The sequence below is a fragment of the Gorilla gorilla genome, chromosome 4 (genome assembly GCF_029281585.2).
Source record: "Gorilla gorilla gorilla isolate KB3781 chromosome 4, NHGRI_mGorGor1-v2.1_pri, whole genome shotgun sequence".
Classification (NCBI taxonomy): Eukaryota; Metazoa; Chordata; class Mammalia; order Primates; family Hominidae; genus Gorilla; species Gorilla gorilla.
Window position 1 is genome coordinate 12,860,734 of NC_073228.2, and position 13,014 is coordinate 12,873,747.

The following is a 13,014-nucleotide window of genomic DNA, read 5'->3' on the forward strand; positions in this document are numbered from 1 at the left end:
ACAAGATTCTAACCAGGCCTTGCTCTCTCTCCTTCCACAGAGCGATCAGGACGCCACGGCTCCGCCTGAAGCGATGGCCCAGCCCTACCCCCCCGCCCAGTACCCCCCTCCGCCACAGAACGGCATCCCTGCCGAGTACGCACCGCCCCCACCGCACCCCACGCAGGACTACTCCGGCCAGACCCCGGTCCCCACAGAGCATGGCATGACCCTGTACACACCAGCACAGACCCACCCCGAGCAGCCAGGCTCCGAGGCCAGCACACAGCCCATCGCCGGGACCCAGACAGTGCCGGTAAGGGCCCCCACGACCCCAGGCCCAGCCCTGGAGCTTCAGGGAGGAGCACCCACCCAGAAGAAGGGTGGCCCAGAAGGGCATGAGGTGTACCAGGTGGGTGGGGGGCCTGGGCAGGGCCTCTGTGTGTGGAGGGCAGGCCTTTTACGGGGCTCCTGGGCCAGAAGTCACCCCCAGTGAAGGCATTTCCAGCCCCTGCTCGACCCCCGGCGCCAAGGAGCTTTGTGATGAGCAGGCATCTGGAGGGATGGCCGGGCACCTAGGGGTGGGGTGGCAGCCACCGTCCTCCAGCCGCCTGGGCCTGGCTTCCCTGCTTCGAGCAAACACTCACCCTAGCTGGGAGGTGTCCTCACTGCCAGAGACCTGTTAGTGGAAAGTGAAGGAGACGGGCGGAGGGTGGAGGCACAGCCGTGGAGGCGGCCCAGGGCCCTCCGAGCTGCCTCGGGTTGCAGGCCCTCCTATCATTTCTAATCACTTGTAATCTACCTGCTTGGCTGGCCTCCAATCAGATAGCTTCAATTATGTGGTTGTAATGCAGCTCCCAGGCAAAAGTGCTGAGCCCTCACTTCTCAGATTTCCTGAGAGCAAAGAGAGCCAGCAGGGAGTGGCCAAGCGGCTGGCCTGGAGTGGGCTCTGGGTACAAAAACCAGGCCCTGCCTCCACCCACCCCCCAGAGCCCCAGCCGGCCTATTCCTTTTGTCTGGTCCCCTCCACTGAGGTCTCCATGTGCATCCCCTGCCCCTGCTCTGGGGCTCCAGGTTCATCCAACTGTCCCCGCTGGCCCTGTCCCAGCCGCTGGATGTGCTAGCTGGCGGGGCTGGGCAGGAGGCCAGAGCTCTCTGCACTGCCCGGGAGTGTCACCGCCCCGGCGGCTCCCAATGGAGGTCCCCCTCCCGACTGCCTCAGCCCTCCTGCCGTCCAGCCTGGCTCCCAGCGTGCTGCGTGGACGCAGATAGGAGCCTTCCCCCGGTGCATGTGTGGGCAGGGGCTTCCTCCAGCATCACCCAGGCCCTCTGCCAAGAGAGCCCACCCAGCCACCTCCTGGGCTGGACCCGACCCTCATCTGGCACCCAGGCGGTGCCTTTCCTCCCTGCTTGGAGCCCCGCCCAGCCCAAATCTGCCCCGAGACCATCAGCCTTTCCAGCGCCCCCAGCATCCTGATACCCAGGGTTCCTACAGCCACAGGACACACATGGAAAAGGCCAGGCCCCAGGGTGGTAGAAGCAGGGGCCAAGCTTCCCTGTCTGCTCTGGTTCTTATTCATCAAACCCACGCCCTGTGTGTGCTTAGAAAAGACAGAGATGATCCCAGGAGCCAAGCTGGGTTCACCATAAACAAGTCACGCTAGAGCAGGCTGGGTCTCCTTCTGACTGACTCCAGTAGACACAGCTTATCTGCTCAAACCTCTGACAGCCACCTTATGGACAGACGAGGGGGTCTCTCATGGTGAGCCTCAGGGGTTCGTCCCAGAAGAAAACCAGAAGCGGGAGGGTCAGACACACAGATAACACAGCTTGGGGACGGATCTGCGCTCTAACTGAACAACAGAACCGAGGCCAGATGCGTCCTGGACACCTGGGGCCACCAGACACAGCCCACCAGGACACACACAGAGTCTTCCTTCACTCGGCAGACGTTTGCTGAGCACCTGCCGTGTTCCAGGCACTGAATTGGCACTGAGGCTACAAAGAAGAAGGGACCCAGCCCTGTCCCCTAGTTCCTGTCACGCAAGGACAGGAAAGTCAGAAACAGAGGCTGGCTTGGGTCTGGCTTGCCCGTGAGAGTCCACAGACCATGGAGAGAATCCCCGAGTGAGCAGCAGCTGCTGAAAAGGTGAATGCTGCATCCAGTGAAGTACTCTCCAACCAGGAGGATGGGAGTCTCACCACCCAGTTATCAGCCTCCAGAGCCTCCCAGGAAGCGTGTCCAGGTGGGAAGCACCCAGAGCCCAGAGGATGGACAGACGGCCTTGACCTTCCTTTCTTCAGGCTGGGGTCTCTCAGGTCTGGCAAAGGGTTCAGGGTCATGGTCTGCAGATCTTTCATCCAGGGACCCAGAGGAGAGAGTCATTCTCCATGACCTGCACCCAGGGCAGGGCTGCAGACAGAAGTTACGGCATCGGCGTGGTGCCCCACGAAGAACAAACACCTGGGCCGCCTCGGAGGCCGTGCGCTCCCCAACCTTGGAGTATCTGTTCATGCAGAGCCTTCCCACCTTGGAAGGCAGCTGGAGAGGGTGTTCTAGATTCCAGGAGCACTCACAGCTGAAGGCCGAACGCCTCCCTGCTGGCTCAGGTGTCCCCAGACCCTGTCCCTGGGTCATCAGCAGGGCCCTTTCAGCTCACTCGAGCCTCCCCTTGGCCCTGCCCCAAGCAGCCTGGTATTGTGGTCTAGATCTTCGGGATAGGAAGTGGGATGAGTTCAGAGCTTTGGTCCAGACCTGCCTAGGTCAGAGTGTCTTCCTGAGCTCCCGGGGCACTCGAGGGCCCGTGTGCAGCCACCAAGTACCCTGGTCTCTTCCTTCCCCACCATCCCTGAAGTCCTACCCAGGGCCCCCCCCCCCCGCCCCCTGAGAGCCTGCTGCCCAGGTTGGCACCAGGTCAGGGCACACAACCCCCTGGACGCTCCCTGGACCCAGACGCCACCCAGAGGCCACTGGGGCTTCCCGCCCTCTCGCCCAAGGGGACTTCCTTCTGCTGGTGAGCATGGGCTGCCCTGGCAGTTGGTGTGGCCAGGGCAGTGGAGAGGGGGAGCTCGGAGCGCCTGTCCAGCCCCCACATCACCCACCCCACTGGTAGCTGTGGCAGAGCCGGCCCCTAGACAGCAGGGTCCTGTCCAGGCCCGGGGGCCCACACAGGCAGCCTGTTCCGTTCTAAGACCTGGGGCTGATGGCGTCAGTGGGAGAGAGCAGTGGCCCCTGCAGCCCATCCCCATGCCTCAGACCTCCCCGTCTCCTCCACCCCAGGACCCTCAAAGACAGCCTGGGCCCCAGCTCCGGAAAGGCCTTCCTGGAATTTCTGGAACCACGAGGCCTCTTCCTGCTCCTCCTCCCCCGAGGAGGGTTTCCAGCCAGGAACTGGTGGGAAGTCCGTGTTCATCCAACTCAGGGCCTTTCCCGACACCTCCACCACCCAGGTGGGATGCACCCCCCAACCTCTAGTCACAGAAGCACAGCTGACCCTGCAGAGAGAAACATGGGGTTCCTGGGGGCCACCGGTCCCTCACCGACACAGACTTCCCACAGAAGGCGGAGCGTGCACTGATTTTTGTGGTCTCGATACCCTCGGGTGGGTCCCAACCACCCCCAGTGACTTTCCAGCTACATCATTCCCCAGGAAGGCTCCTCCCCTCTGAGCAGGACACCTCTTTTCACCGTCCAGAAATACGGAGGCTCCTTCCTGGTGGGGCAGGGGCGTCTCTGCTCATCCGTGATGGGAAGGGACATGTGACAAGAACCCACGAGGGGCACGCACACCTGCACACAGGCTCCGTTTCTCTCACCACGACGTCACCTGCCTTCTCTGGACAAAAGCAGCAAAGGGTACAGAGTGCGATGAGGGGCTGCGGAAGGACCGGGGGACCCCATCTCACTACCTTGAGCCACCCCCAGGGTCTGTGTTCCCCAGCAGGGGTCACCATCTGGAGCATTTATTCACTCACTCAGGGTCACACAGGTGCCAGTACTGTGGGCCCTTGGGAGTCCTTGTGCTCAAGGGACCCTCAGCTTGCTAACGGGCCGGGCACGTTGGCTCACACCTGTCACCCCAGCACTTCGGGAGGCCGAGGCAGGTGGATCACGAGGTCAGGACTTCCAGACCAGCCTGGCCAAGATGGTGGAACCCTGTCTCTACAAAAATACAAAAATTATTCGGGCATGGTGGCTCATGCCTGTAATCCCAGCTGCCCGGGAGGCTGAGGCAGGAGAATCACTTGAACCCAGGAGGTGGAGGTTGCAGTGAGCCGAGATCACGCCGCTGCACTCCAGCCTGGGCGACAGAGCAAAACTCTGAGAAAAAGAGAGAGAGATTAGCACGCAGATAAAAAAATGCCAGACAAAGCACGGAGGGTCACTGTGGAGGGCCAGCCAGGTAGAGGGAGACGGGATGAGACTGGTGTTTTCCAGAGCCCACGTGGGCTCCTCCACCTGCCAGAGGGGACCCCACGTGGGCCGCAAGGGCCTGATGCCTGAGGGGCCAGCACCTCCCCCCTGCCTGCTGGGGATCTGGGCTCTGCACCCCTGGCTTCACTGCAGGCATAGATGCCTGCGCCCAGGTCCCTGGAGGCCTCTCTGCCCAGTGACCTGCAGCCCCAGGATGAACCTCTGTCCTTTCTGCTGTCCGTCGGGCCTGAGCCTCCTCGGAAACTCCCGCACTTGCCCTGATCTTCCATCTGGACCACCTCATCTATAACTACAGGCTTCACAGTCTGGCCAAGGCCCTCTCCCCTCAGCCAGGAGCTGCAGCCCTCGGTCACTGTGTTCTTGGCTCTCACAGCTTATGGAAGGGGTGAGGGGTAAGCTGTGGCTGGCCGCTGGCCTGAGAAAGGCAGAAGAGAGGAGGCGCTGGTCCCCAAAGCAATGCCACAGTGAGGCTCAGCTGAGATGCCCCTACCCAGGCTGGGAGGTGGGAGTGGACGAGGCGTCAGTTGGCTGCCCGTGCCACAGTGCAGAGGCCAGATCAGGAGGGGCTTGAAATCCTGTGTTCTTCAAATGCCACGTGGGAGCCAACAGCTTCACCCAAGGAGGGGCCACCAGTGCCACCAGGCTCTGAAGCAGACACTCCCAGTGGATAGGTTGAGACCACACGCAGAGAACCCCTTCTCCAAGGCTGACTGGCTGCCCACCAGCGGCTCACCAAGGCGGGTCCTTGCCTGAGTGCCTAGGAGGTCTTTGGAGGAACGAAGGGAGACGGCGCTGTCGAGGAAGGGATTTCCAAAAACCGGTTCATCTTGTGCGGCAGCAGCGCAGCTTGGTTCCGTGCCAACAACAGCCGCCGGGTCCCACCTGCTGTCCAGGGTCTGCCTAGGTCTACCAGACCCTGCCCGGGGCTCATTCCCTTTGTCTGTCTCCGTGCCAAGCTTGGGGGCCCCAGGCAAAGGTGGGTGCAGGCTCCTCAGAGGATGTGGAGAGTGGGAGGTGCTGTGTGGCATCTACACCCCCACCCTGAACTTGAATGGGCTGGGGAGGTGTCCATAATGGCCGGGCCAAGACAGAGCTGGGGAAGGACGCAGAAGCAGGACCCCCAGCCCAGTCAGGAGGGAAGGGCAGTCCTGTCCTTTCCTCTTTCCCTGCATTTGAGAACAAGAAGCAAAGACAGCTTTTTTTTTTCTTTTTTTTTTTGAGTGGGGGAAAGAAAGCCCCTGAGAAAGTTGGAAAGGCGGTGGAGGCTGCTGGACCGCTACAATCAGTGTGGGAGGGCCCCCATCCCCCGGCCTGGGGCAGTCCGTGTGCAGTCATGCGAGGGCTTCCCTGCACACCTGACCGTTTCACAGCCATTGAACCCACTTAGCCTCTGCCCGGGGCTGAGCAGGCATAGAATGGCTTCTTCCTCACCTGTGTCCTGGCCCCACTCATGGCTCCTCCCACTCACACCCCATCACCCCATTCCTCCCGCCTCATCCTCGGCTGCTCCCCTTTAGGACTTTGGGTTGGATACCCCAGCGCCTGTGGGTGGGCGCGGGGCTGGTTCCCGCCATTGCCCTCTGCTGCTCAGAGGCCAGAGCTGTGTGCCCCTATCCAGGCTGGATTCCTGAATCTGGGATGACTCAGTCACCTGTACCCAAGAGCAGCAGAGGGCACAGGCACATCCCTGTCCACCGAGGAGGAAAGACCCACGCCTGTCCAGTGGGAGGGTGGGGTTCAGACCTCCATAAAGATCGGTGGATATTTGGACGGTCTCGCCTTGGTTCAGGGGTAAGGTCGTCCCCTCCGGAGGTCTAGCATAGGCTTGCTTTCTGCAAGAAAACTTGGGACCAAGGAGGATGGCAGCAGAACTGGGAAACTGGGCTGCTGGGCATCTCCAGTTCCCCAGGCTTGGATGGAGGAGCTCCCCGCATACCCCAGTCGAGCCAGAGTCAGCTGCCCTGTGTTGCCCGTCACTGAGGACCTGATGCCAGCCAGACCAGGAGTCTCCGGAGGCCTGTCATCCACCCTCCTGGCCCTGCCAGCTGTGCCCACCACGGATGCCTCCGTGCCAAAGCTCAGCCCCCACTGATGGGGGTGGCACATGTCAGGGAACCCCAAGGAGCAGCCGCCCAGCTTGCCCAAGCCTGGGGGCTCATGCCCTCCGAGAGCCATGGCCATTTTCCACCTCTTGGGGTCCTGAGGGAGATGCAGGATCCACCTGCAGCCTCACGCCTTGGGAACACGTACAGCTCAGAACACACGCTTGTTGGAATTGGGACAGCATACAACATGGCGCGTCTGCTGAGACAGGTCCTGCAGCGCACGCCCAGGTGAGCACCAGGACAGCGGTTCCCACGCTGTGGGGTGTGTGCTGCATCCTCACTGTTCAGCGCAGGGGACAGAGCTGCATCAGGAACATGGACACGTGCTCCACAGCCTTATAGCCCTCGAGACCCCACTCCCAGCCTGCCCCACTGCCAGTGCCGGGGGCTGTCACCAGGGAAGAAGCTGTGGTACGGGGGAGGCTGTGTCCTCCACCACCCTGCGCAGCCCAGGACGTGGTGACTTCCCCTCTGGTCACCTAGTGGCACCTGCTGCCCTGGAGCCTGGTCAGAGGCTTTCTGGCCACATGCAGAAATGCAGGGGAGCAGCCTGTCCTTCCAGAAAGGACAACCAGGGTGGCCGTGCAGGGGGCGGCGACAGCGGGACAGCCACTCAGACAGGAGTCGAGGGACCAAGCTGTGGCCACTTAGCTGTAGTGTGACCTTGGCACGGCTCTGCCTCCCTGGCTCCATTTCCTTTGCCGTGGGCCGAGGCCTCCAGCCCTGTGACCCCAGGCTCCCCACTCACCGTCCTAACTCAGCACTCCTTTGGTTGCCCGCGACAGATGCCCTCCGGAAAGTGGCTTCAGCAGCCAGGTGCTTCGCCTAGCTGGAGATGCGTGGGAATGCCTCTCTGGAGCCTCTCTTCTTGGCTTTTCTCCTCTTGCTCGCAGGCTGGCTGCCTCTGCTCCGCAGGCCACACGGGAGACCATGCTACCAGCCTTCCATTTGTACCGACTGCCGTGTAGGCCTCTAAGGGACCCCAGTCTCCTCTACGGCCACTCCAGAAAGGATCCAGACGGCTGGAGCCAAGACCCTCCTACCTTCGGCTGGCGTCCTGTCCCAGAAGCCAGCTGGCCTCTGAGGAGGGGTTCTCCGTGTGTGGTCTCCAGCTGTCCACTGGGAGTGTCAGGAGGCCCAGAGCCAAAGATTCAAATGCACAGGGTGTATTTGGGAGATGATCTCCCAAAACCCCTAAGGGGCAGCATGGAATTGAGGCGGGAAGGCGAAGGAAGCCAATAAAAGGTACATTGTCAGCCTGCTGTTCCCATGGGCAGCTGAGCTTAAATTGCTGGAGGAAGTGTGGACAGTGAGAACCCTTCCAGGGCACCCCGCGGGAGCTGGAGCGTGCACCCACCACCTGTGCCTGTCGCCACCGAGGGACTCTCCTGCACCCTGGTGCTCCTGTGCCACCCACCCGCCTTGCCAGTGGGCTGAGCGGGAAAACAAACAGCCTGCGAGGCTGGCACCTGCGGTTTGGCTGCATCCATGGAACTGGCCTGTAGAGGCCCTTGGGCCTGGGCCTAGGTCGTGATGAGCTAATGGCCACCTCGGACAGTCACCCGTGCATCCACCCGGCCGATGCTGATGAAGCACCTGCCACATGCCTGGAGTTCCTGCTCTGTGGATACAGCCAGGACCGAGCCAGACTGAAGGCCAGCCTTGCCGTGAGCTCACGGCCAGTCCACTGGAGAAGACCACGCAGGAAAAGCCTCACACAGGCCACACTGCGCTGCCTCGGGCGGCACCCCTGCCTTCTCACAGGGAGCTGGGGGCCAGGTGGCTTTTGTTTCCTGAGACCCGAGTCTTTGGGAGCCCATCTGCCCACCAGTATTTGGGTCCAAATGGGGGCTATAGAGGACTGGATTTGGCCACGCCCTGCCTTGGGAGAGGCTTCTGGAGGTGAACCCCAAAGGTTCTGAGTGGCAGCAGCAGGCTGGAATAAGCAGGAGCATGGCAGGGATGGGGGACACGAAGGGCAGCACCTTCGGACAGGCGGACCCTCAGGCCAGGCTGACATCTGTCTGCAGTTCACCACTTCATCATCAGGACTTGAAAGACAGTGGGGTCCTCAGGCTCCCAGAACTGCCTTGAGATGTCAGTGGGGCTAAGAGACCGTGGAGGTTCAGCCTCTGTGGACAGGCCTGGGCTGCGGGAGCGGGGAACAGAGCAGGCCAGGAGGCCTTGCACTGGGATGGCGGGAGGGAGGCGGCCTCACCTGCACAGTTTGGGCAAAGGCCTAGAGGTGGGGCATCTCTGTGTGAGGTGCCCCTGTGCTGTGTCTCATGGGAACCGTCTGCCCAGATTCTGCCAAGGATCCCAGCCCAGGGATGGGGGAGAGGCCCAGAAGGGTGGGGGAGAATCTGGCCTTTAGACTCTGCCGTCCCTTTAGCAGAGGGGATGGGCAACCCGGCACACAGAGGCAGCCTCCACAGCCCAGTCCTCTCCCTGCAGCAGACAGATGAGGCGGCACAGACGGACAGCCAGCCGCTCCACCCCTCCGACCCTACAGAGAAGCAGCAGCCCAAGCGGCTACACGTCTCCAACATCCCCTTCCGGTTCAGGGACCCCGACTTGCGGCAAATGTTCGGGGTGAGTGTGCGCGGCCCCACCCATCCTGCCCTCCACACCTGCCCCAGCTCCAGGGTGGCGCCCACAGGCCCTGCCTTCCTGCCGATACCTGTTCCCCCGGGTTTCCTGCCTCCCACTGCACAGGGAGCCTCCGGGGCCCCAGGATTCCTTCCCTCCTTGGCCCAGCCCTGCCCTGACCTGAACCTGCTGGGACGGTGGCGGGGAAGAGGAAAGCCTCAAGCTGAGGAGTAGGGGGGTCTGTTGTGGCTGCGCCTCAAACCCCACCCCTCCTGCTCCCAGCCAGAAACCCACCCATGCCCCCCAGACCACCTGAGCTCAGGGGTTTCCTAGAGTACCTTGGGACGTCGCAGCCAGTTTGGTTATGACCGCCCTGTTCCCACATTCTGGCTCCTGTCTCCTCGCAAGAGGGTACCTGGAGGGGCAGCTCAACCTCCCATAGAGCAGCAGCCCCAGCCCTGGCCTCTCTTGTGTGCCCGGGGGCCGGGCAGTCAACCTCTCCGGGCCTGTGTCCCCCGGGCCCCCAGGTGGGGAACTTGGAACCGGATGCACAGTCGATGGGAAGTGAAGCCCGTGCTGGACTCCGAGGGCCTGTTCCGGGTTTTGCACTGTAGGCTTCAGCCCCGTGGTGGGGTCACTGTGAGAACGTGCAGGGCTGCCCCTGGGTCCTGGGTCACTTTGTTGTTATCGGACTTGAATGCACCAGGCAGGTGTTGATGCCTGCGGGGGGCTGGGGCTGCCGAGTGGTGGGTGAGCGGCAGCAGCTGGGTGGCTCAGCCCGGGCTCCCAGGCCTGCCCTGGCCACAGAGGACCACGCAGCCCGGCCGTGTTTCTTTCCTCCCTCCAAACTTCTCTTCCGCCTGCTTGCCACGGTGCCCACCCCACCTCTGCTGCGCAGGTAGACAGCCTCTGGCTCCTGAATCCCAGCCTCTCTCCTCATGCCACCCTGACCCAGCTGGGATTTGTCAGGCAGACTGGAAGCACCTCTGGCAGCCCCAGGGTGGAGAGGTCCCCCTCCACCTACCCCCTGACGTGATCCCTAGAAGTCCACTCCCCGTCTCAGGAGCCCGGCCTGGTTGGATTTGGAGTCTAGACTCATTGGAGGGCTGGCATGACTTAGAATCATCAGATGGCAAGGACTCTGTCCCTTCTCGACTCTGGGTCCTGAGCAAGCTGCCAGATTTCTCTGGGCCTGGGGCTGCCCGTTAATAGCAGCTGACGTTTTGGAGCTCTGGCTGGATGCCCCCTGCAGGGAACCTGTTTACATACACTCGGTCCCTGCAGGACGGGGACACCACCCCCTGTCAGCTCCCTGGGTCCCTACAGGACAGGGGCACCATCTGCCATCAACTCCCTGGGTCCCTGCAGGATGGGGACACTGTCCCCCATCAGCTCCCTGGGTCCCTGCAGAACGGAGGTTACTGTCCCCCTCTTTTCAGCACCTGGCAGAGTTGGGATTTCATTGCTGTCTGGCTCCACTGGGGCTTGCTGCACCCCCCGCCTCCAGGACTGTGTGGAGGTGACTGGGAAACCCCCATCAGTTGCCTGCACTGCAGGCTTCAGGACAGGCCCTGGGGACCTCAGAACTGTTGTTCGGGGCCGTTCACAGGCTCATGGTCTCAGTACCAGTGAGAGAGACAGGGCTGCCCCATGGGGACTATGGCCAACAATGGGAGGGAAGAAGGCAGCTAGAGTGTCATGGCCCAGCTGGCCCAAATGTCCTGCACAGGCAGGGCCTGGGTTCAGGTCACCGTTGCTCAGCACCGCACGGCAGCACAGCCCCATGACAGGCGGTGCAGGGTCCCAGGGGCCTGGGCGGAAGACCCTCCCTATGCTTCTCTCATCCCCTCACGCCCTCAACCCCATTTTCCCCCTGCCCAACCTCCTCCCCATCTCAGGGAGGCCTGAGGGTCCCATTTCCTAACCAGGGGTCCTGATCTCCAGTGGCCTCAATCTCCATTTCCTGACCCCAGCACTTTCTCTTCTCTGTGGCACTTTGTCCCTAATGGACACTCATGTCCCTCTGTCTCCCTCTCCCCCATCCTTTAGAGAAGGGTCTCAAAGCAGACCTTTACCCTTTAGTGTGAATTAGGGGTGGCAGTCATGCCTTGGGTACCCTATCCCCACTGTAACCCTTTCCAAGTGGCCAAGTCCTAGCAGGGTGAGGAGGGGACACTGGTGATGTGCCTACCCCCATGCCCAGCTGGCAGCTGGAGTTAGTGTCCTGGCAGTAAAAGCTCCCCAAGGCAGAAGGGAGACACGGGCCTCCAGGAGAGTCTGGGAGAGCTGTCCCTGCCCCCACACCACACCAAGGACCCTCTTGGTGATGCCTTGGGCACCCTATCCCCACCATCGCCTTCTCCAAGTGGCCAAGTCCCAGCTGCTCCATGGGCAGGGGTGGGAGGGGGTCCCAGGTCTCCTTTCCCAAGCTGGGGGCCCAGGGCAGAGCACAGGCATGAGCGTCTCAGGAGTGGAGCGGGCAGCTGGGCCAGCAGTCTTAACCCGCACTTTCCTGTCTGCCCCGCTCCCTCTCTGTCTCTCTCTGCAGCAATTCGGAAAAATTTTAGACGTGGAGATCATTTTTAACGAGCGGGGCTCCAAGGTGGGTGCCGCACGGAGCTGCCGCCTTACAGCGCCGGCTGTAGGTCCCGCCAGGCTAACGTGTGAAATGTGCGTTTCCTTCCTGGAGAGCTTCGCGCCCGAGGACCCCTGAGCGACACGGGTGCTTGTATTCCCCGCTCTTCCACCCCCACCCGCCCCGCCCCCACCCCAGCTGTCTGTGTTGTTGCTGCCGCTGCCGCTTTTTCTTTCTGAGCCACCAGGACCTCTTGCCTGCACCCCAGAGCCCTGGGCCCCAGGTCCGGGCCCCACCCCACTGAACACTCACCCCAGGGGACCACTGGCCTTGAAGCTTGAGGGAGGGGCTACAGAGAGGGCAGGCTGGGGAGGGTGTCCGGCGGAGACAAGCCCTACTCCCCTTCCAGGAAGGCACGACCCTCTACCCTGGGCTCCGAGGGTGGAGATGGGTGGGCTGCCCCTGCAGGTCCTGAAGCCCAGCCTGGGCCCCCTACCCCAAGGTGGGGTTCAGGGGGCAGGCCTGGCCTGTGGTCAGGTATAGCGTCTCTTATGTGGCTTTGGCCTGTCCCTTTGGAGATGCCGGGTGATCAGCTCAGGCTGGGCTCAGGCTGGGTCAGCAGCTGCCCCCCTGGGGCCCATACCCCTCCCGGCATCCTGCCGGTGGCCCTAGGACAGACCTCTGGGCTGCCTGCATCTCTGCCTCAACTCACCTGACTCAACCCCTTCTCTCTCTCTCCCCCCTCCCCTGCCCCCTCCCACTCCTCTTCTTCCTCATCTTTCTCCTCTTTCTCGCCCTGTGTCCTCCTCTCCGTGCCTGTCCTTCCCTCTCCTCTGCTCACAGGGTTTTGGGTTTGTAACTTTTGAAACTAGCTCAGATGCTGACCGAGCCCGGGAGAAGCTGAATGGGACGATCGTAGAGGGACGGAAAATTGAGGTGCTCAGATAAGTGTGCTGCGGCAGGGATGCCCCAAGATCGCCCACCTGCCCCCCAGCTCCCCCAGCCAACCAGCCCTGCCACTGCCGCACCCTTCAGAGAGCCTGGCCAGGGTTCCCTGGGGTGGGAGGAAGGGTCGCACTAAGGCCAGGGTCACTGGCTGCCGGCTGAGCCCTATCACCTGTCACCCCTTCAGGCTCACCCGAGGTCCCCTCTCCCCTGCCTCTTCCCTCCTTTTCCTAGGAGAGGCGCTGTCCCCAACCAGACACTGGAGGAGCCCCAGAAATCCTGTATTTGGGGCTTGGCAGCTTCAAGGACCATGGCCAGCCCACTCGGCCAAGGAGCCATTAATCCCCAGACCCTGCTCACCATGGAGCAGCAGCTGTCCCCAACCT

The 13,014-nt window shown here is 62.1% G+C and overlaps 1 protein-coding gene across 6 annotated transcripts in view; it reads left to right on the top strand.

Annotated features, from left to right (window-relative positions):
- The window catches only part of RBFOX3 (RNA binding fox-1 homolog 3), a 96,122-nt gene that overhangs the window by 69,761 nt on the left and 13,347 nt on the right, over positions 1-13,014 (top strand). For 4 of the 6 annotated variants that reach the window (XM_019027924.4, XM_019027929.4, XM_019027922.4 and 1 more), the window contains exons 2-5: positions 41-295; positions 8,974-9,111; positions 11,657-11,710; positions 12,527-12,619. In XM_019027924.4, the coding sequence (XP_018883469.1) occupies positions 41-295; positions 8,974-9,111; positions 11,657-11,710; positions 12,527-12,619 (540 nt within the window). The remainder of the gene's footprint in view (positions 1-40; positions 296-8,973; positions 9,112-11,656; positions 11,711-12,526; positions 12,620-13,014) is intronic. The other 2 variants (XM_019027923.4, XM_019027928.4) reach the window with 1 other exon arrangement.